Source organism: Zonotrichia albicollis, chromosome 2, assembly GCF_047830755.1.
Source record: "Zonotrichia albicollis isolate bZonAlb1 chromosome 2, bZonAlb1.hap1, whole genome shotgun sequence".
NCBI lineage: Eukaryota > Metazoa > Chordata > Aves > Passeriformes > Passerellidae > Zonotrichia > Zonotrichia albicollis.
In genome coordinates this window covers 79,011,454-79,036,898 of record NC_133820.1, presented here as the reverse complement: position 1 = coordinate 79,036,898, position 25,445 = coordinate 79,011,454, and the positions used below count along the sequence as shown (strand labels likewise).

Here is a 25,445-nt window from a genome sequence, read left to right as displayed (position 1 = left end):
CCTAGCCACAGAATGTTACACAACTCAACAGAACTTGCCTGTTTATATAAAATATAATCTCTTTCTGAAAGCAAAGGAAGTATTGGTTATTTGCCACTTACCATGACACACATCATTATAAATTAATGAAGGAATAAAACTTTTTACAACTGCAGCTATCCTTCCCACCTACTATAGCCTTTTTTTTTTGGTCAGTGACAGGAAGAACCTTTTCTGGATTTCCTTGCTGGACTGTAAAGAATTACTTTTAAGCTTGTGAAGTTAATGTATTTGACAGAATTTAGAAGTTACTACTTCTATGCCACCTTAGGGGTTTTAAAAAATTCAGAACAATTATATTTCTTATTTAGGCAAAGTCACATGAATTTTTAGCATTGTAGGAAGCAAAGCTATCACCACACAAGTGCAATAGCATGTATCAGGACTTTTAGTCCATTCAGTGCCACATTGCTGTATCTGTGCCATTACCATTCTCTGTTTGTGGAATTGTGGCATCATTATATAGAATGCTATATTGTCCTGGTTTGAAAAAGAGAGTGAGTTTTTTGGGATGCTGTGGTCAAACCAATAGGGAGACACCAGGGAGAGATTTTCATGGGGGCACTGGCATTGCACCTGCATCAAACCATGACATATATAATTTGGTACTTCTGTTTTATTGATACTTTTCCATTACTTTCCACATTTCCATTTACTCTATTATCTTATATTCTTTCTAAACATGACAATCAATCTCTCATGTGAATTATTCTCTGTAGCACATGGAATGAATTTAAAGACTCTGGCTGATCATGTGAACATTAAAATAGGACAAATATGTTGCTTTGGCACAGTGAAGTCAGATACAGGCCACAAAAGTTTGGATTATGCACAGACAACTCCCTTCTTCACCATTCCTCGGTATGCTATCATTTACAACACTCTACAGCATAAAACACAAACAATAAAAAAAAAAAATCCTGCAAACAGATTTACTCAAAATGAGAAACACAATAATTAGGCACATGTGAAATTATTAAAGGCAGAGAACAAAACTATTTTGTTCATTCAGATATTGCAGATTTACTGAATAAGAACATAATCCTTGACAGTTTGTACAACCAACATCTACACTGCAAGTACCTTTAACTCCAGTTTAGTTTAAGGCACCTTAAATTGATTTTTTTTTAAAACTCTGGCCTAAGATAACTACTGTGTGAGTGTTTTCCTAAAACACTACATTTCTCAGCTGTAACAGCATCTGTCATTCTTGGCTTGGAAGCAAGCTCTTGTATGAATGTGAGCAATCTTTTTTTGCTTCTTTAGAAATGCAGGGTATGTTCAACAACTGTACTATGGATCTATAGGAATCTAAAGCATGTGTTTAAAGTAATTCAATGCATCTCTCAGATCATGATCAAATACAGCATGCAGTACAATTAATAAAATAAACAGCAGACTGAAGTACTTGTACTCTTACAAAGACATAAAAAAGGACCATAAAATTTGTGGATAGGAAAGTAATTAAAATATATACTAGAAGGAGAATTATAACTTGCATATTCACTTATTTTTTTGTATTTAAGAAAGTATAGTCTATTACTACTGCAAATACTGTGGTCAGATTTTATACTTTAAATTGCAATAACAAAAGCAACAATAGTTCTTTGGTATTATTCTCCTATGAATTTCCATTTCTCCAGCTCTAGTGGCATTTACAGTTCTTATTTTGCATTTCTCACTGACTTCAAATTGGTTTATGCAGCTTCAAAAAAAAAAAAAGAAATGCACAGCTTGGGACTGTTCAAAAGAATACTAAACAGCAAAATAAAGTTAAAAAAAGAAAAAAAGGAAGAAGACAGACCATTTGACCATGAAGGGTCTCAAGAAAAGAAAAGAAATCTCAAGAAAAGAAAAACATGCTTCTTTCACTCTCTGTGTTCGAGAGTTTTACTATGGAGTTTCAAAAGCAAAATTTTCTATGTGTGCCAAATATACTGTGTTTAAAAGTATCTTTTTTTCAAATATTGTTATTTCTGTAAGTATTATTAGTTCTCAAGATATTATCATTATTAGCATGCAATTTCTGAAATTGCAATTTGAACAAAAATTGAAAAAGAAGAGGTCTTGAGCACAATTCATTTGGTAGAAAATTACATTTTTCTGAAGACCTAGAAAACTATTTATAACTATCAATGCTGTACTGGCAAAACTATTTTTTTCATTGGAAACAATAACATTTCAGTAATATTTTTATTTCCTTATTTTAGGAGATTCTCCTTCATTATATTCCCTCCACAAACTGATACACAAAATTATTTTTAATTTTGGAAAATACGTTTCTATTTTTCTAACAGAACCAATTTAGAATTTTTTTTCTGTTTTTAAATGGTTCATTTCCTATTTTAGCATTAAAATGGGAGTAACAGAAAATTGCTACTTTCTAACCATCTTTAAGATCACTGAATTGATATCAAATATGCACACATGCCAGATCAACAAAGAATCTCTTTTCAGTGATCACACAGTTACATATATAAAGTTATCTGACTGTCATTTGGTAGGAATGTACTTGTACATGAGTAAATGCTCTGAGAGTTTGCATTATGAATCATGCATTACACTTTGTACTGCTGGCATCTTGGCATCAATTTGAATATACAAGGATTTATTTTGCAGGCTGGTAACTGGAGTAGGAAGGCCAATACAAGTAAGTATAAAAGCTGCTTGAATTGCAAACATTAGAGAACGATAACAAGTACTAATATGATGAGAGAATTTCAGTATTTAAGTGATGCTTAAGCATGTCTATTTACTTCACACAGGAGATACAACACATAAATAAAATCTTAAGGGACAGCAGGCAAGTGAAAGCTAAGGACATTACTTGAACTGCAACATAATTTCTACTATTCTCTTCCTTAAATCCAGAGTGGAGTAAAAAAGGCATTCTTACAGATCAAATATTTTCTGTTTAAGAGGACAAAAAAAGATAGTCCATATGACTAGTAATTAGAAAAACAAATGTGCCTAAAAGACAAAAAAGACAATATTAGAAATGTATTTCTAAAAGACAAAAAAGAGAATATCACTTAACATTTCCATAATATTTTAATCTGGTATCTGCTAAATAAAGTGTACAGAAAAGTTAAAACAAGAAAAGAAAAGTAAAAAAATTACAGAGAAATCAGTGTAATTTGTTATATGATTTTTCATAACTAATACAGGAAAAAAATTGCTGTGACAGATTTGTATGGTTAAACTGTTAATGATAAGAACAAAGAAACAACTTGCAGCTATTTTCACTTTTCACAAATGTTATTTTCACCCCACAACTCAGCAATGCAAGTTCAAATGGATTAGCATCATACACCAGAGCTAAAATTACAACTTTTGAAACCTACTTCCTTTCCTTTTTCAGCACTTCCATTTTTTTATACTATTGACACAACATGGAACAGCTAGAGATCTGAAATGTAGATCAAAAACATATTTGAGGAATGATAATAATTCAGACATTTGCAGCTTCTTTGTAAGTGTACTCAGCACAGGTTCATTTAGGTGAGTTGTATCTCATGTTAAGTATTTGCAGCAAAAATGACTGCACATCTTCTAGTGATGTGCTTGCTTCTCTGAAATGACAGTGTGTGTTTCTCACAGAAAAATAATAATGTAGCATAATCACAAAACTAGAAACAATGTATATATGGATGGAAGACCTAGAGCAGGGCTAGGAAACTTAATTGCTCACCCAAACTCCTACAAGACAGAGCAGACTGAGGAGAAGGATCTAGATTTGTTACTTGCGACTAGGATAACTAAACTGCTAACATGACCCAGCTCTGCAAAAGCCACAAAGTTCCAGGAATCACTCAGGTACATCTAGTGGAAATTATGGTATCATACGAGATAGAGCAGGAAATTATCTGACACATTATTCAGAATTCCAGTTATCTGTGTTAAAGTGAGGTCAGGATTAAGAGAAATGGTACTCAGATGTCCAAGAGAACAAGGAATCTATCCCATGAGAAATCAAATAAGCTACAATCTAGAAAAACAAAGTCTGACTAAGATTTTAAGAGGAGAAAACAATAGATAAATTTGACTAATGCTATCATCGGAACACTGTGATACAAACCAGGAGAAAATAATCTTGAAATGGAAATTAAAACCCCATCTGAACATAACAACTAGAATGTCCTCCACTAGGAATAGTATAGTTCAGAGTTTAATTTCTGAAAAGATGGTTACATGAAATGACAAAATAATCAATGATCCAAAAGGTTTATTCTAAAAATGATATTTATAAACCTTATAGGTAGCTACTATATTGCCAATATCCACATTTGTAGAGTTTTCGGGTTTCTTCATTTAATAATGGAAAAATAAGTACAAGAAAGACAATGAGATAGCCAGAAGATTCTGAAAGTTATTTGTTAATTGCATTTATATAATATTTTGAGAATTTGTTTGCTTGACCTTTACCAAAAAAAATTCCCCAAATTTGTTCATTTTCCCTCTTGCGGCATTTTGCTAAACTCATGCATCATGTAAATCAAGACATGTTGCCAATAGTTCTGGACAAACTGACACAACTTCCAGGTAACACCAAAACCTGTTTAAATAATTAGGGAGACTGAGAGGGAAAGGACAAGGGTCTTAAACTTTCTGGGGGAGTGCTTGAACCATGTTACAAAAGGGGCAAAGCTTAGCCATTACCTCTTCTTCCAACAGTGCTCTGGAGTGAACTCAATGGTGTTGAATGAGTTAGCCATGCTCTAATAAAAACAGGCCCTTCAGGGACTTGAACAGAGTTCAGGCACCTCCTACCCATATCAAAATAAGCACTTGGCTTTCCAAACCAGGAGACTTCCGAGCATGCACAAGGACCTCTACCTAAATGTGCTCCAACTTGGAATGATTTTAAGTGCCTCTGAGGTTAGGTGGTGCTTGAGAACAGGAGGTACTGGTAAGACTTCACTGGAATCTAGTCAGGGAAAATCTACCCACAGATAACACTATGACAACCTGTTGGAAAGTCATTAATGTATGCAAAACCTGTACTTATCAACCAACATATTGAGTAAAGTTTGGTGGATTGGCCCAGCTGGATCCCAGGTGCCCACTAAAGCCACTCTATCTCTCTGCATCTGGACAGGGCAGAAGAAATGTAACAAAAGACACATGGGTCAAGATAAGGACATGCAGAGATGAGTCCCCAGTTACCATCATGGGCAAAACAGACTCGACTTGGGGAAAAATTAATTTATTACCAATTAAATCAGAAAAGGGTAATGAAAATCAAAACCAAATCCTAAAATGAACCACATTCCCCTATCCCTCCATTCTTCTTGAATTTAACACTACTCCCAATTTTCTCTACACCCTTCCTCCCTGTAGTGCAGAAATACAGGAAATGGAGGCTGCGGTCAGTTCATCCCACATTCCTGCCAATCCTTCCTCCTCAGGGGAGGACTCTTCACACTCTTCCTCTCTTCCAGTATGGGGGTCCCTCCTATGGGAGACAGCCCTTCACAAACTTCTCAAGTGTGGTGCCTTCCTTCAGCATGACTGCTCCAGCATGGGTCCCTGTGAGGCCACAAGTCCTGACAGCAAACCTGCTCCACCATGGGATTCCCCCAGGGTCACAGCTTCCTTAGGGCAATCACCACCCTTCCCATGGGCAACAAGTGGATCTCTGCTCCACCACAGATCTTTTCTGTCCTATCTACCCTTTTCTCTAAAAAAAAAAAAAAAAAAACAAATGCAAGTTTCCTCTTCATTTGGGTTTGGCAACTCTTTTTGAGTTACTGCAAGGTAGCTAAGACTGAAAATTTTGAAGGAGTATGGTATCTTCCTACCTTCTGTAGCTTCATTAATCAGGTCCAATCTTTTGTATAATCACATATCTAGACCTATATTGATTTAATTTCTGCCAATCAAAATACTTCCAATCATGGAAGAGAGCAGAGTTCATTAAAAAAGGCCCTAAAAAGCAGCATATAAGGCATATACCACTTCATAATGAAAACATTCAATTTTTTGACCAGCCTTTGAGAAATGCTTAAAGGCTTCACAATTCTGGATTGGAGGAGGACTGAGTAAGACCGATGGTAAAATATAAAAGCTCCAAAACCCATGAATTTCTGCAAAGAGTCTATGCTGAAGTCCTTGTACTCAGAAAAGCCATGCAGGACTTGAGCTGTGTGGCTTCTGCTGTTTATGATGTGGTTACCTACACCTGGGCCTGTTGTGCAGGCTCCCTTTATAAGCCAATGGAAAGAAAAAGGTACCTTACAGACATGATTCCATCCCAGCACAGGCATTTAAAACTAGACAAGACTGATGACAGCCACAGTAAACACTGTACTAAAATCCATGCTACATTTTACTTTCTTTGCTCAGAAACTAATTTTGAACTCATCCAAACAGTATATTACATTTTAAAAATGCTTCCAAAAAGTCACAACAATCCGAAACAGTGGTATGAACAAAACTGAGATCTCTGAATATAATGTTCAGAGATTTTCAGTGTTAGAATGGCAAAGAGATGTTCACCTTGTACTGAACAAAATTCATATTGAAGGCACCATGAATTAGATTCACAGTTTCTATCTCTACAAATAGCTGTGCAAAGGTAACTGGGTGGGCAGAAACAAAGAAGTGGAGTCTGCCATGAGTCCCAACACACAGACTTCCACTTACCCAATCCCTTCAGGCAACTGTTTTGTCTTTGCCTTGGACTACTCTTCCAAAGAGAAAGACTGGGAAGCTGCACCATTTATTTTACACTCAGATGAATCACACTCAATGAAGCTTTCATGGCTACTATTTTTTTGTTTTATCTCTTCTTTTATTTACCCTTCCCCACCTCTCATCTTTACTCTTAACCTATCATCAATCCTCTGCAAGGTTCCCAATGTAGATATAATGTAGGGAGAAAAATGCTTTTGTCTGACAAAACAATTAAGATTTTCAATCCCCTAAACAAGCTTCTTCTCATCCTTTTCCTGTTCTTCTTCTCCTTTTCCTGATTTTGTCCTTGATGAAAATTTAACATATTTAGGACCAGTCTGGGTGGTGGGGTGGTGGGGCAGGGGGGGTTGCAGATGGAGAAGGGTTTTGAAACGGGTTTCTTTTATATTTTATATCACATAACTAAGCAAAAATGGATTCCAAGAAATCTTTTCAGGAAGAACTTACTGATCCAAGTTTTACATGCCTTCTGCATCTCTTTCTGAATCTAATAAAAAGCTACAGAAATTTTTAAGGGTGATAATTACAGTAAGATCTTACTGATAACATGGTGTTGCATCATGGACAATATACAGATGTTAAAGTTGGAACAGAATAATCAGGGGGTTGCAAAGTTTTCTGTATCATAACTGACAATACAGATGTAGCCAACAATTGGACAATATTTAGGGTGGTATTCAAATCCAGACTGCAGAAATCTGCGTGTATCTCAGCACAGGTCTCACACGTGAACAAAGTATCTGAGGTCTCCTTATATTAAATGTTCCAGATGCAAGGAAACCAGGACAACAAAGTTAAAATATGAAATATTCTTTAAAAAATAGGCATGACTTTCTCAGATGTGGAACACTGGCCATTTTGCATTGGGGATTTTGTTTGTTTGGGGTGGTTGAATCTAAACAGGGTTGGTCTCCCTCATTTTTCTCCGACTCGCACTCCACTCCCGTAATTCCTCGGTCCCTTTTAATCATACAAACTATCTAGTCTTGAGTTTTTTTCCAACAGTTAAGCTGTCAAGCTAGCATCAGGAAATACACTTAAGTAGGGCATGGCACATATAATCTTAAACATATTAAAAATCACATTAAAGCAAAGGTGGCACTACATTCATTCTGAAAAAGTTATAAAATTGAAAAATTTTAAAATAAAATAGTATGAAAATTTGCAAAATTTAGTTAACATACTGAAGAAAGGTATTACTTGCCTGGCTAAAATATCCAACTAACAACACATTATGTGTAAAATTTAAGGCTTTTCCACAAAAGTATTCTCCCTATTTTACAGGATGGTTAAACCAAAACCTGCTAAATGTGAGGAAAAAATCCCCAATCATGAACAAGCCAAACCAGAATACCTCTGCAAATGACTTCAGGTTTATCACAAAAGACACTTTTGCATTCTGAAAGGTCTATTCACAGTCTTCATTTTAGCAAAATACTCTTTGGAAGCAGTTTCTAAAACTAGATGTAACATTCATTTACATGTATCTGCCAAGTTTTTAAATGTTTTAGAAGCTAAACTAAAACATCTTGAAAATGACTCATTGTGGTACCAGAATACATACTGTAGGAAATAAGAACTCATTTACAAGTGGGAGAAATACACTCACACTTCATCTGTGGGAATTCACTAGACTTCCCTTCCAGTAAACATTATACTTTAAAATAATCACGGAAAATATGTTCTTTTAACTGAAGTTTATGAAAAGATTTAGACAGCTGGCATAACAAAAGAGGCTTACAAAGATAAATGTAAAACTGTCTTCAAAAACAATTAGTAATTCTGCCAAAAGATATCAATTTAGCAAAAAAAAAAAAGATTCAAATTTTTTTCCTACTCTAATGGTTAAACTAAAACTGCTTAATACAGTTGTACAGTCTAAATAGATAATCATTTGAGACAAAGGAAGAATTGATTATTTTACGAGGTAAGAAAATGCAGGGTGGGGGGACAGCCCTGGCAAGGAAACAAATTACCATAAGGTAGCTCTTCTAACTTAGAACATGACAACTACTTTTGTAGATGTGCACATTTTAGTAATACAACTATCTTCAGCAAATGCACTACTTTAAAAAGTTTCTTTACTTTTAAAAGAAGAAGGCATCTGGCACAGAGAAAATAAACCTGAAAAGTACTCCATTTATCTACGCATATAGAATACTTTGAAAACAGAAAAAAAGAACTCTGACACAGAAAATTAGACCCAGATTTCATAACTTATGACTGGGAACAGTGTGATAAAGGACAAACTTAATATCAAAAAACCCAGCTCACTAGCTTCTATAAAGTAACGGTTTGTAAAAACAAAAATGTTCTAGAGGAACATGCAACAGACAATAAAAACACAGTATTTCCTCACCTGGCTTTAGGTAAAAAAATCTTCAAAATTAGTTATTAATAAAGCCCCCATTCCACCCAATACTGGGCACTTCACAGGGTCACAGGATAATCATTAATCACACTTTGGCTGCCCTTTACTGTTCAGAGAAACCCTCTATCATGAGGGTACTCAGAGACTCAGGAGTCAGTTAATTACCTGAAGTGAGCAGCTTATAAAGACAAGGGAAGGACTATGGTTTCTAATTATTTTCATGTACTTACAGTACCATTTTGCACAAATAAAACCTTTTCTCCTCCCCATAGTGTTTTGAGTGGGACAAATTCTTTCACTCTCTATAACGCACAACCAGTTCTAGTGACCTCAGCAATGTATCCAAGGTAAAATGGGAAGATTTAGCTTTCAGAAGCATTTTGAAACTTATGATCTTGATTATATTTCTGGAATGGAAACACTAAAGATCTTAGAAAAATCAGAACAAACATTAAGCTAAATTTCATAAGGGATGAATCAGCGCAGTTCCATATCAGTTTATCCATGGCAGCACTTTCCACGAAACAATTAAAATATCTCTGAAAACAATTCCAGATGACAAGTTCCACATCAAAGCTTACACTAGATTATATACATACACATGCAGTAGTATTTATATTAAAATGTTAGCCAAGAGCTGCAGCATTTTGACAACATATCCAAAATTTTACAAGAGATGTACAAATAGGCTTGTAAGTACAAGTATGTACACTTTACATGTCTATTATGAAATCCAACATTTCATATAAAGACTAAGCGCCTGACAGGTATAAGCGTCTTATGTAGTGCCCAAGCTTCATCTCAAAGGAACCTATTTCTAGTGACAGCTATTCCTACAACTATACTGCCACTTGATGGAAAAATTTGACTTCCTCTTAAGAGAAAATGTCTCAATTTTGTTTATTTCATGAGTATGAAGTTGCATAAACTATGGCAATTTTTTCGCTGTTGGAGTACCTCAAAGGGACACACAGACAGAGTGTGTACCTTCTCCACGCTGGATGAGTAGGCAGGGTGGTCTGTGCAGCTACCTCTTGATGTGGCAACATTTGTTTCTTTGCTAATACAAAAACCTAGTATTAACCAGGGCTCACAAGAAAGGCTTGGCAGTATAGACACATGAACAGGATCTGTATGGATTGTGCCAAGTGGTAAGAACTAAAAGAGCCCTTTACTGTGAGTTGCAAAGCCCCTTGATTTAGTGTTTCATATGCACCCCTCCATTCCATCTTCGCTGGGTTTATTCAGTGCTCAGGTTCTGTACAAGTGCACTTACTGCCTCTGACCACACTCCTCCCACAGAATTACAAATCCTCTCCCTAATCATCAGCAGCCACCCTATGGAGAAGACCAGCACATCTGCTTTCACACTGTGCTCTCCTTGGAGGCACATCCAGAACAAATGCTTCCCCCATCTCCTACTGAAGAGCCTATTGATCTTGCTAAGGTTCCAAGTTACTTTTTTTTTTTTTTAATGTAAACCAGGTTCCCCTCACTGGTATCACAAACAGCTCAAAGCAGTACCATGCTCTTGGTGGTAACCTCTTGGTACCCCATGATTCAAATGTCATGTCACAGCAAAGCGTCACTATGGAAAAATGACGTTTGGTAAAAATGTTCTGATTTCTGATCTTTCACACCGCCGCCCTACAGTTACCCAGATCAAGTTATTCCTTAGGAAGCTCTTGAACTCTGGCTTACTGTGCCTGGAACATTAATTGCACATGCATTTTGCTGGTCTCACAGAATACACTCACAGTCACCCATACAGTCATATAAGTAGACACAACTGTGCCTTTAGATCATTCAGCCAGAAACATAAATAGCTGTAAAAATTATCTAAGTAGCTTTGCACTGAGTAAACTGAAGGACATTTGTGGCCTTCCCACTGTCCAGTATGGGATGCAACACTTCAACACTGAACATATACAATTTCAAAAAAAATTTACTGGTGTCCCCGAATGTAAACAGCTCTGAGTCAACTGTGACAAAGTCTGGGATACATTCTTGAGGCAATCTTATCTGGAAACCAGAACATACAAAAGGGAAATCAGCTCTCCAATCCCAGACTTTCCATTCTTTCCTCATCAAGGCACTGGTCACCAGACATGCCAATCTCATGAAGAGAGAAAGCAACAAAACAGCTGCCAAGGACTGGCATGGCTGTTCCATCAGCTGTGAACAGTGGATGCACCAGCTGTGAGCATTACACATATATATCATACATCACTCTCTTTTGGGAAGTCCTTGATGTGATTAATTAGGCATATTCAATGCTGGATGAACTAATGCCCAAGGCAAACAGCTCCTTGCGGTTTATGGCAGGAAAGTACCTCGGCTCACTGATGTACACTATTCTGGGTGCCTGTGAATGAACATACTATGATGGTCCTTCATTTACTCACAGTTTTTAATTTGTTAATTTACAAATTATTTACCTATGCTCTATTCCAGAAGCACATACCATCATTTTTCCTATTTGTAAGAATTACTCACATAAATGTGTGTCACCACCATGGAAATGAGGACCAGCCTAATGCTTTCTTCAGTTATATCTAGCATTTCCTCAACAATTCCAATGTGATTCTGCAGAAGACAAACTCTAGCCAACACTTAGCTCAAAGCTCTCACTCATCAATGCTAAATCTTCCTGTCCAACATTTCAGGTTTTAAGATCACAAAGCTATAACTTCCTTCTCACACCACACAAGCACCTATTGGACACCGTTCTTCCAAAGTTTGCTATATGGAAATAAGTATAGCATAACATCCTTTTCCACAAGGTAATCAGAATCCTTTTCCAGGGAGAACCACAGACTGAGAAAGTAACTATAGAAGAAAATTACTACTAAAATGCTGTTGGTTTTATTAAATACAATATTACACAAATAGCCATAATTTGAAGATCAAATTTTTTGTACAGACACACAGAAAATACAGTATTCCTTCTCTAAAGAATTTAGCCTTTGAATTGGCATTATAACACACTGTTTTGGTAAACATATACAATTAACATTCCCTGGCTGTATTTATGGTCATGGTCTTATTTGTGACCTGCTTTTCTTCTGTATTCTAAGAAACATATATTTGGGGGTTTCCTATAAACAGGTCCTTTTCTCATGTGCCATTGAAGTGTTAATGCTTTGGGCTACTTAGTGCTGGTGGGGACTTCACACATGCATTTAGTCCTTCAAGCCCAGATGGTTAGAAACACTCCAGAAACACATTATTTGCATAGATAACCTGATATATATAACAATCTTTGAAAAAATTCAAAATAACCCAGATTAACAATTTCTTCAGGTAAAAGCTTTCACTTGTATCTTTTGTCATTACATGCAGTGTAATGTCCCCTTTCCGAAGGGACCCAAAGCACCTGCATTAAAAAGGCTGGGAAGTTCCCCTGTGTTTAATAGTTCCTGCTCTACATAGAGTGGCTGTGGTGTATCACACAAAAGGCATATGTAGTCTGATAAAGCTGGCTCCAACTGCAGCCAAAAGTGTGTTTTGAGAAAAGCAAGAAAAACTTCTGCATATTCTGTATTTCTCGCCAATCCTCTGCCACTAGTGTTCAACTGCTTCTCACTCGAGCATTTCCTGAATGGTGATGTGCTTTCTACCTGTAAAGGGATTCTCAAATTTATCTTGAGCTTTTCCAGTCTCATTTCAAACCCATGTAAAATTTACTACCTGAAACATGATTGGGTAAGGAGTTACAAAGAACCCCTCCTTGTTCTTCCTGGCAGCGTTCACCATTAATGAGAAGCTGGGCGCAGTGAGTCACAAAAATGGGTGTGTACCTGAGGAATACTAACAACCATAGAAAAATCATGGACTGCAGTGGATCTTTCAACCCAGTAATTGAAGAAATATATATAAACAGCAGCAGCATCCTTATGATAGAGAATCCCTCTTTGAAGGAATTTGCAAGTGCTTTTGAATTTGTTCTCAAAGGACATGTTAGATTTCAACCTTTCCAGACTAGCAAAAATACCCTAAGGACTTGAAAGAGTGAGTAAATAAATAGTTTCTTAGGTACTCAGAAAAGCCATTGCAACATCTTAACAATTTGCCTCTACTAATCATAATATTTTAAGGTTAAAATATTTTGGCTAGCAGGAAATAAAAAGTAAAATTAGACCAATAAGGCTTATAGAAAATCTTTATGATATGACGATATGTTGGTATTACAACTTTTCCAAAGCATCCCTCAGAGGCTGAAAATATTTTGTGAGAACTATTTCTTATGAGCTGGGGCAAGAGCAACTGAAATAAAAGATTTTTAGAGCTATAAATACAATCATTAAACATTCCTTGCACAGTAAGAGAACAAACTTCAAAGCCTGTGTTCCAGATGTCATGAAGCTCAGAAAGGTCAGACATCAGACTAATTTAGCATTCCTATGAGTCTTGATGCAGATAATTCTTCAACATCAAGACAGTTACAGTTATGAAGTGACTGGTTACAGGGCTCAAAACATTCATTCTGCAAGAACACTATCTTAGCTAAGGATGTAAAATTTTAAGATCCTGATTAGGAATCTAAGAACAAAAAACAATTAGGCATGCTTTAGCAAGTGTGCAGTTTTCCCAACCCTATTATTCATCTATTTATTCAAATGAGTTAAGTAGGTTTGCTCCTGTTTATTAAAATGCATCCTATTTGAACTTTACATCCATTAAGATGCAAAGTTCAAATAAAAATATCCTCAGAAGAAAAGGAAGAGAGTAGGAGCCTCACTAGCCATTTCAGTAGAAATACAGGATACATAGACTTTTTCTGTTATGGATTTCAGTGCTGCTTCTACAGCTTGGAAATAAGTTAGACTTAGTCACCTGGGAAATTGACTTTTTCTTTGCTTCTCCATCATGTTATTGCTCTTGGTTCTTTCACAGACTTCTCTGCATTGATTCAGAATTTCTGAGAGGGTGTCCTTCAGCAATTTTCATAACATTCATGAATTTTCCCTGTTTTGATGTACCTCCTATTTAACTTTCTCATCAGGAGAACAAGCTGAAGGTTGTTTTATGGGAAATGTGGAATAGCTACTTTGGCTAGGGCTGAACTCCAAACAAGGTCTAATAATGCCATTGAAGGGCTTGGCTTTATTCTGAGAGAAATTCTAAGTGTTAAAAATTATGCATACACATCATATGATAGAAGTCATAAATGAATACAGCAGCAGCAAATTATTATTACCAAAAAAAGCATTTTGGAAATCAAACAAAATTAATTGAAACTGTAAATTTAAAGTGGTAGTGATTTTCAAGACCTACATAGCTCTAATTCAAGGGATTGCAAAACACCTCATATAGAAACCCAGCAGCCATATGTAGGAAGTTCTGACAGCAGTTTTTATCACAGAGTGATGGCAGCTTTGCCCAAGAACTATTTTGGCCAGCAGTCTTCAGTATGGATTTTTTAAAATTCATTATTGAAATCTTCATTTGATATAAATATTCTTGAAGAGATAACACGCCCCTATTTAAATATTAGCAGTAACTCCAGCACATATAGACATTGAGTTTGTAATTTTAATATTAGAATCCTGTCACTGCAGTCAGCAACATCCAGATTATAAAACATATGTTATCAGGTGGGGAAAGTAATTAATTTTAATGTTTCTATTAACAATGAAAGTATTATGTAATAAATGAAAGGATGAGATTCCTGCATGCTCCACAGAGATTCTAAATGTATTCTAATATTTATTTATTCAGGAAATTTATCCAATTATCTTCTCACCTAAGATAGTCCTCTAGGCTTGTGTGCAATTAATAAGCAGATATAGGGATCTTAATTTCAGCTTATTTAAAAACCCATTTGATGAACAGAATTGATCCCCTCTCTCCATCACCTAAAAAGTTCAAGACAGATGACTAGCATCATATAGCATCTGATAAATTCTAAAATATACCACAATTATGAAGAACAAAAAAAATAGGGATAAAAGAGATTCAAATGAAAAAGACTACGGAGAGACTAAAATAAGTCTCTAAGTTGCACAGTCAGCTTGCAGCTGACTGGAAAGAAAAACAATAAATCTGCAAACACAAACATGCAGACAACTTTTTGCATACTTTTCTGAATCTATGAGGCAGAGACAAATGCTGTCAAGAAATGCCAATAATCTTTATTCTATTTTGTTCCTCATTTGAGAAAAGCATTTCCAAACAGAAACAACAGAAATACTCCTAAAGGTATTTTTACCTGTAGCAGATCATCCATTATAAATTCAGTAATTTTACAAACTGAGCTATGTACATCAACCCAGAAATGCTTAAATAATAAAAATACTACAAAATACTTTAAAATCTTTATAGAACAAACCTAAGGCTCTAAACGATTTCTGTAGTCATCACCCTGACTTAACACAACTACAGAAATATGGTTTAAAATTAATCATCTGCATATCTGTGCATATGCAAATAAGTAAGAAAAAAAGAACACAATTTTTTGTTAGATTAAAGATATCCTATTAAAGATATCCTATTTTTAAAGGATTAAAGATTAAAGATATCCTATTACCTAATGGAAAGCGGCAGGAAGTTAAACTAGCTTTTACAAAACCAAGGGTTTTTATGAATAGTGTCCACTGCAAAGTTGAAGAAACAGCACTGCCATAACACAATTTCCTCGAATACTCATATTCTGTTTACTGCATACCTATTTTGTTCACTATTCTACACCTCTCACTTTATCATTACAAAAATAGGAAAAGTATAGTTAGATGATGTGAGCAGCATTTTTTTTTCTCGCTAAAAAAAAAAAATATTTTTTATGAACTTCACTTGTGTTCCCAATAATTCTAGATTTTTTAAACCAGTTTCCACTGATGTAGCTGAGTCCTGGAAAAAGATATTATACTCCTTTTAGAAGAAATTTAAGGAATTTGACTTCAAAGGAAGTCAATAATCAAAGGCACGAGATGGTACTTGTAGGTGAAGTGCTCAAGTGTGAGTTCACACCATATTAGACCTCTGAGTCCACTTTAAGAAAAGAAACCATGTAAGTTTTATGTTGCTCCTTAGAGGAGACTAGGCACCTTAACAGGAAAAAGCCCAACAGCAAACCACAGTGCACTTCTACTTTTTTGGTGTTGGTTTTTTTTTTGGTGTTGGTGTTTTGGTGGGTTGGATGTTTTTTCTTTTGGCAAGGAGAAGCAACAGATTAAGAGTCAGTAGTTTGAAACTAATGCTCCAGGAGTGTTCAAAAGAAGGAAAAGCTGGAACATATTTAGCACCTGCACTTAACCACGTAGATGACAGAGCTGTTACAGAATTGCTCTGCTTATTCTACCCCTAGACAATTTCAACTGAGGTAATACAGGCTTGAAATTAGAAAAAAGTCTTAAGTCACATTACCAATAACAACTGAAAATGTTTCCCTTTGGTCATATTTTTTTCAGAACATGCATGACATCAACAAGACTTAAATGCAAAAATATCAAATAATTTAAGGTTGTTGTCATTGTCATAGGCAAATGAAACATGGATTCTCAGAAAGAAATTACAGATGTGTAATGGCATAGAGAGCAACAAAACTTACATACTGACATTACAGTGGTCTACTTAAAGGTTGAAACAGCAGATCCTTTCTCAATATAATTCTTTCATTAATATTATCACTTTGGTATTTGTAAATAGCTGTTCACAGAAAACTATCACAAACATGAGTGAAAAAAAATGAAAATAACTGCACTTGACTAGAAAATTGGGTATTAGTTACACTTCTGATCACAAGATTTGCCAGGGGCTTTATTTAACCACCATTCAGGCCAGTCAACATTCCACATACTTCTGAAGCTTTCAAACATGTTTGTTTATACAGATTATGATACCAGTGGTAACTACGATGAGTCACCTTGTCTTTACTAAAGTAGAACAAGCTGTTATAATCACTTAAATACAGAACTGGACAACACAGGTATTCCTTTTTTGTCTTAGGGGTTTCTGGTGATATCAGAAAATTTCTTTGTTCCACAGAACTGTCACATGTGAGTCCACAGTAAATTCAGAATGTGGGGGTCTTTCAAGTTAAGGTATTTCTACCATCTCAACATGCCAGTTAGTTACTTTGCAGTTCGCTTAGGTAGATGATGTGGAATGTGGAGAAAGTCACGGTCTTGACACCTGTTATGCGGTTAGAAGTGAGGTACTTTTAAAGAGAGACATCAACATTTCAAAAAAGGCTAGTATGGGTTTTCCATGTTCCCAAGCAGAAAATAATCTTCTGAGGAGCTATCTACTGCTTAGAACTCCAAAACCCAGCATGAATCAACTTATCAATGTATTTAACACGAGGAAATGAGTTTTACTGAACTGGAGGCTTATCACTAGAAAAAGCTATAAGAGCAAAGAAGCATAAGTGTATCAAGTAAGATTCCTGTTTCTAATTGCAGTGGGACATACCGCCTCAAAATGAAGCAACATAAATTTAAAAAGCAACAAAAATAAAGTATGAAAAAGGACACATTAGATGCATGGGAATACAGCTGGACAGAAAAGCATTTTCTCCACAGTTCTTAAGTTTAAAAATAAAAATAGAAGAATTGCAAAGTTAGGATTTTTATTAAGTAAAAGTGCAAACTCAAATTATGATATGCCAGCCATCACCTCAGAGTTTGCAGACTGAATTCCTTCTGAGAACCCAACAACCCCTCCAATGTGCTCTAACCCTTAAAAGGCATTTGGCACCCTTGGGCCCATTCAGCTGAACTAGAATTAATCAGAAGTCAAGTCCCTTAAACTCACCATGGATATCAAATCCATCTCATTTGCTCTGGACCTACCCCTTTTGTTTGACATCATCACTTAGAAATCACATTTTTTCAATCCTTTGGCAATGCTATTTCTTCAATAGTACCACCAGTGCAATTTAGGAGTTATACATAAAAATTAAAAGGTTTAATAAATTTGTTCCTATGCTTAAGTTAACAACATTTTCACTGTAATTAAAAATTATTCAGAGCAAAGAAGGCTCATCTAGTACTTCCTTTGAGTAGATGACTAGGTAGCACAGGCACTTAATGAACTGACCACTTCATTATAGAAAAAAAATGTATTAAACAATGAATTAAATCCAAAACTAAAGACACATGACAAACTTAACCTGAACAACTTTGATTACTGTCCATAGTTTTACATTAGCTCATAGTTTAACCACAGCGTACATTCTAAATTTACAAAAAGTAAGGAAAAGGAGTTACAGAACATAAAGTGCTTGCAAACAGGCAAAAAAATCAACTATAGCTTCTTTCTCTACGGAATGGAACTGTACATTGGTATAGACAATATATTCTACACATGGAGTATGAGAGACTGAGAAGAGACTAGTAAGAAGAGAAACATGTAGCAAGCATAATTGTTTATGATCACTGCCCTCTATCCAAACTTCATAAAAACTATTAATTGAAGTCATCTTACAAAATCATTTTCTACTCTCAACTAAAGAAAAAACCCCATAAACAGGTTCAGAGTTTGACCACTGCTACTGTACAGTATAAAATTGACATTCTTGCTATGAAATGAATAATTATGTTTGCTTGTCTCTACAGTATGATAGGATAAATACCAAACTTTGATCTTATTACTGCACTGATAATGGAAAGAATTTACTACAAGAATTAAGTCTGCAACTTCATTTAAATGAAGAGTTCGTAATCCAATTTGTTCTTTGTAAGCAGAAAGTAAGTCATTCCTCCTACTCAGACCTCCTAGCTATAAACACTGTTATACCTTCAGATATGTATTTTATGTATTATTTGCATTATATGTATTTTAAAACACTTACTGTTCTAAGAGTTGATCGTATTTTCTTAAAGATTCCTTTTCAGCAGTTACTGCTCTCTCTTTTTCAGCAACAGCATTATCTCGTGCTTCTCTCAAATTTCTGAAGGAAACAAAAATTATTCTGTTAACAACCTGTTTGAAACAAGACTGCCTTGCTTCATTAATTACTGCTTTCTGATACAAATTTCAATGCTACCTTCTTCAACTCTCATAGAATGACAGAAGGGTCTATCTATTCACCTATTTATTACAGAGGCTTTACTTCAGGTTGTTTTCATGTATACCAGTAAAGCTTCCAGTTCTGAAATTGTAAAAAACAATTATCAAATCACCTATTTACATGTGGAAACATGTAACTCTAATTATTCTAGAATACTAGAACTAATATTTTTTTTGCAGGAATTAAATAAATTCCAATGATTTTCCTTGGTGCTTTGGGAATAACTGCAGGAATGCTGTCTGCCTAGCTGAGATGATTCACAACTTTTGATAGAGCAAGAAAAGTTTAGGTAAGCATAGAAATCCTACTACCAATTGTCTAGGTACTGAGATGTATATGCTATTGCATATCATACATATCAACCTAGGAATCTCCTGGGTTTTATTGCTGGCAACATTTTTGATCTGCAGAGAACCATAAAATAACATTTTATTACAATCAATTGATACTCCTTTTTTTATAACCAGGGATCAGTCAAGATGTTCAAACGACCTCAATTATTATTTGACCAACACAAATGAGAACAGCATGATACTAAGAGTAAAACATATAGTATTTGTGTTTAAAAATTGGAATTAGTTATTCACAGTCTGTTATGCTGCAAGCAGGCCATAAATTAACACTGCACTAGACTGTAAGGAGAGGAAGCACTGCTTAGATACTGTATATAAACTCAATGTCCAATATTCAGTGTAACAGAGCACCAGCCAATTTGCCGGAGCTAACAGTGGTTGTGGAGGATCAGAAATCCCAGTTATGACTGTTTTAAGGATTTTACTCTACTACTTGTTTGCTTCTATGATGAACATTCACCAGCACTTGAAACATATTAGATGATCTTAAAAATTCCTTTCGATTTTGTTTTATCTAAAAGGAATCTTATTTATATGTTACAAACACATGCAAATCCAAGGACAGCTGCAAGGCAACCTAAAACCACGGCTAGCAGCTATGACTTAGGGGATTTCACTTCAACACCATATTCTTCATCTGAACAGAACTGCTAATGTGGATGCAACCAAGATCTTCCTACTGAAGTTTTGGTTTTTTCCTCTCCTCACAACTTCCTGACTCAAGGCAAAGAAAAATTAAAGGCTCAGGCAAGTTTTGGAGAAAAGTCAGGATACAAAGGAAAATAGAAAATCATTACGCTCATGTAAATGTTAACCTACGTCATTGTATCACACTAAAGGTATATAATTACTGGTTTAAAGACTATTTTCTAGAATAAATGTTATCAGTGGCACTTTTCTGAATTCAAAGTAATTCATATGAACAGCAAACAGTTACTAAGAAAAAATTAACATCTGAATTATGTAGCAGCTAACTGGCTACTAGAGAAAGGTAACAAAATTTTCTTTGAAAATTGAGTTTCTAAGCTATAGAATTTAGTGCAGAAATTCAGGGACTGACCTAAAGATTAGATTCTTTAAAAGTGACTCATACCAAGATATGGCAACATGGCAATATATTTTGTTAACTGCATTAAGATCAAGCATGTTATGTCTCAGAGTAGGAGTCCAGAGCTGTATCCTTAAGACTGGAGTAATGGAGGTGGGATAAAAATGAATCAGTAGGAGAGATACAGAGCCTCATTTAGAGAATCAACTCTTTTGCTCAGCTGAACAACTAATCAATTGTAAATGCAATAGAAGGAAAAAGGATACAAATGAAGGACTATTGAACCAAGACTACACTCATAGATGTGATATAACTTCTGTTGAAATACTCTCTAGAGAGCCAGGAGATACACCAGTGATGCTGCCAGTTGTCAGCTGTGACTGCCACTTCACAGGAGGTGAAGCACCTACCCAAATGGCTGCACTGGGGCCTTGCAAGGCATCTATCTAGCCAGCCTATCACACAACGAAAGTAAATGCGACAGAAATACTATCTAGAGGATCAAGAACGGGCATGGGGGAAAAAAAGGTGAGATGAAGACATGGGAGGCAGCAGCTCGTGGGCATCTTTATTAGGTTTTCACACAAACCTCTTCACAACCATCATTTATTGCACATAAATGCAAAAAATATCACATCCCTAAACTGGTCTAGAATGCACAAACTGTATGGCAGTAAGATTCGACCATATCAGAAAACGTGCTTAGGGAAAGCATCTCACACGCTCAACTACTAAATTGTGTTTGATCTATGGGAATAGACTACAGGTAATCCAGTGTCAAACCTCTTGCAGACATTCACATGCCCTGTGAATTCACTCATGCTTGCTAATGCAAACACAGCCCATGCTTACAACAGCCATACAAGTGAAACTGATGCCAAAAAAATTAGGCATGAATGCATCACTTCTTTATTAGTGGCCCCCTCCCATTTTAGTTTCTTGAACTGATTCATCCTAGTGTAAAATGCGTGCCAACAAATTCAAAGGAACTATCAGGCACATCAGGCTTGGCAAAGAATATGAGCAACTGAATATTGGATTAGCTTAGCTATAATACCATTCCATGCTTTGAGCAGGAGGATGAAACCAGCATCTTAACTTTATTTTCAGCCACAAACAGCATCTCATCACATTACACAAATTCACTGTAAAATGTTTTGCTCACAATTTGAGGTTCCATTTGTCTTACCATTGAGGCAGACTGCCTTACAGTGGATTTTTTAGTATTTTCTAGAAAGAACATATGCTAGAAAGCTTTCTTTTAATTTTTTTTTTTTCTAAACATGTAGGCAAATCTAAGGGATTTGCATTTCAGAAGTAATTATTTCAAAATGAGGAAAAAACTTCTGTAAAGCAGTTCCAGATACAAATGAAATATCTTTCAGTAGCTTTCTCAATGATATACAGACGCTTGTCAAATCTCCAAAGTAATGCATGCTTAAATTCATACTTTGTAATTCAAAATAGATTTGCATACAGGAAGTGGTGTGGATGTATATGTGTATTTTACTCACACTAGCAAAACTACACAATGATGTAATTGTTTTTTAATTAGAACCTTTCTGCTGACTGAAATTCAGCAGAAACCATGCTCTTTTTCCACTCTTCCCAGCAGTAACAAAACTACCTATCAGAGGAACAGATGCTAATGCTACAAATATCTTTTTACTATTGTCATTTCCTTCTCCACACGTCACTTTCAGCACATCTACAGTAAAGTTATTAAGCACTCCTCCCATTTTAAAGCAATCAAACGGACAAAAAACAAGCTAAAAAAGAAATTCAGTGCCAAAGGTCCAAATCTTTTAGTCCCTAAAAGGCTTATGCATGTGCATGTAATTCCATGGTATTCAACTAGATGACACACATACAGACTCATCATGCAGGTCTTAGCAGGACTAGAATCTTCCTCAAGAGAATTTTACAATAATTTACAGGAAATCAATGGTTTTTTTGAATCATGATGCTCTTAACAAACTCAATTAGATTTACTTCATACAGACCTAAGTCTTATCTCATTTGGGTTTTTCCTGCCTTATTTTCTGCATCAACATTTTCTCTTCTGGATTCCCAGCAGTTTCAAGATTGCCCCTAGAGCATGACATGTAAACTGTCATCCCGTGTCAATTAACTAATACTATACCTCTGAACAAACCTCAAACCACCAGATCTAATGTAGAACATGAATTCTAATATTCCTTTTCAAGTGATAATGTTGGCTGTCCATAATTTAATAATATATATAACAACATAAACTTACTGTACAAGTATAATTTAATTTTAGGTTTTACATTTTGAGTACCTCTCAAAGAGTTAGTCAGCTAGAACTATATCTAAGCACAAAACACTGCTTGGTCATTTCTTCCTCAATTAGCTTATTGCCTACACCTTACCTACCTGTTTTCACGTTCATACATCTCTTTTGAGGTGCTTCTTAGTTGATCAATTTCTTGATTTGTTTTCAACCTTATTTGTTCCAACTCTTCATGTAGTCTCTTTTCATATTCTGCTTTATAGTGGTCTCTGTAAAAAACAAACATATTGCACTAGTTAAAATATTAAAACTTGAGGTACAGCTTTACAAGAGCAGAGTTCTTCTTGATTTTACATTTTATTTCAATTTTTATTCATTTATCTCTCAATGACTTAAAATACTTATCAGCCTATGTTGCTATATAAATTAAATGAAAATCAACCAGGAATAAATAATATTTAACTGTGAATAAACAGAAGCCTTTTGCACACAGATTTAAATTTTTTAAGTTATTTAATATTGATGAATCACATAACATTAACATTCTTCCAGAACTTCTTTGTCAGCCTCTAAACAAGTGCTTATATTAAGTAACCATTTAACTCCTCACTTTCTTCTTCATTACTGGGTAAGGATTGATTAACTTACTGACTTGCAATGATGCCATGCCACTACCAGACTGCTTTGTGTACTATCTGCATCTCATATGAGGGGGAAAAAAACATCACAAGTTCAATCGAAAATTAAATGGAGTGGAGATTTGTGAAATCAAAAGCCCCCCAAATCTGGGAATTTATCCTGTCAATGTAACATATGAATTATTTAAAACACAAAGTTTTTAAACCACAAGTAACAGAAGATATCAGGATAAAAGAATTTCATTTCAGAGAAACACTGACTTTTTTTGTAACTTCGGAAGCTCATGACAGATTGTAAGGAATCTCATAAAGAATCTCTCTGACAAAACCAGGGTTATGTTGTAAGCGCTTAACAGTTAAGGAATGTCAAAATTTGACAGCATAATGTTCAAGAATAATTAATCAGCAATTAAGCAATTGGTAAAAATCACAGGTTTGGAAACAAAAGCATATTATGAAGACATGTGCATTTGCAACTGTAAAAGGTTTTAGATTTAATTTGATTTCCAAACATGTGATAACCCATAATTCTTAGAAATGAATACTTGAGCTGGTCAAAAACTCCCTCACATTAACTACATGCCCCAAAATATTAAAATGGAGAATGCTTGCTGTCAGGTTTTCCTTTTATTTTATTTCCTTTTCCTTTTGTAAAAGAAAACTCTCCATGTTTTCTTTTCATTGAGACATTGTATTTCAGTTGACCCTTCAAGATAAAAGTAAACCTATTTCTTCTCCTTCTTCAACTATACCACACTATAGCAAATACTCTATGAAGACCTTTTACACAACAGAGGTCTATCATAAAAAAACCTAAAAAGAATGTTTTCTTAAATTTTCAAAAGTAAGACAATTTTTAATTTAAAATACAGAAGTTCTGGGTGGAAATAAATGAAATACATAATTCTGAGATATAAACATGCAAAACAAATTTAAAAAAACTTTGAGTGACTGCATTGAAAGGAAAAATAATATTTAAAATTCTTCTGATATGGGCTGGAGCTCCATAACTCATCATTTCAAGAATGCCCTTCTATTTTCATTTAGGTAGCAATTTTTGTTTTAGTTGTCTATCAGGAGATTCTTATTAGCACACTCCCTCTTAGTTATACAGGACAAAAGATTTATGGATATACATTGAAAACAAGAAGTTTGTTTTATAATTAACTGAGCAAACCTACAAGAATAATTGTCATAAACGCCCAAGTTTATGCTGAAAGTTTACTTCCACTGCTATGGTCTTATAAAGGTTTAAAAAATGTTTGTGATACATACTTTGACCCAAGAAAAGTGTCCTGCTTCTAGTTAAAAAAAATTAGTTAGCTTTCTGAAAATTATTATTAATTAAATGAGATTTGTGCAAGAAACAAGGGAAAACAGTTAAAGAATCTGTCTACTGATAGAAGTGAACAGACAATAACTTGCCTGGATGCAACATATTTTTCATACATTTCTTCCCTAGCTTTTTTGGCATCCTCTAGCTGAATCTGCAGTCTTTCAAGACGATCTTCTTCGTGTGCGCAGCGAACGCTAAGCTCCATGTTCTGGCGATTCAGATAATCTTTATCTTTTTGCAACAAGTTGAGGGATTGTTGTATGGTTGCCAGCTATAAAAGGTATTAAAAAGAACACTTTAACACAAATTTCAAGATAAGTATTTAACCTATGTACGCATATTTGCAATTTAATTTTAACTCCCTTCTGTGAAATCATCTGAACCAAAAGACTCTATTTACACTTTATTTTAACAAGTTGATGAAGCTTTAAGTTGAAAAAAAGACTTTAATAAAAATACCATTTTATGAGTTTACATTATTTATTTCCAGTAGTTAGCACCTGAAAAAAGAGGTCCCTTCATGTACATCAGTATGTAAACAGTGCTGAAGCACTGAATAGAGGAATAGCAGCAGTACTGCATAGTGCTGTGTCAGAAACACCGATGGAGAATCTTGGTGCCAACCTGTCATACTGACTGTGACATTCTCAGGAATAGCAGTGAAATGTTTAAGGGCACCAGGGTGATTACTTCTCTGT

General features: G+C 35.1%; 1 protein-coding gene across 4 annotated transcripts in view; it reads right to left on the bottom strand.

The window, feature by feature from the left end:
• The window catches only part of PIBF1 (progesterone immunomodulatory binding factor 1), a 108,680-nt gene that overhangs the window by 59,763 nt on the left and 23,472 nt on the right, over positions 1-25,445 (bottom strand). For all 4 annotated transcript variants that reach the window (XM_026793761.2, XM_074535521.1, XM_014267403.3 and 1 more), the window contains exons 8-10: positions 24,837-25,018; positions 22,917-23,042; positions 18,900-18,998 (exon numbers count right to left, since the gene is read on the bottom strand). In XM_026793761.2, the coding sequence (XP_026649562.2) occupies positions 18,900-18,998; positions 22,917-23,042; positions 24,837-25,018 (407 nt within the window). The remainder of the gene's footprint in view (positions 1-18,899; positions 18,999-22,916; positions 23,043-24,836; positions 25,019-25,445) is intronic.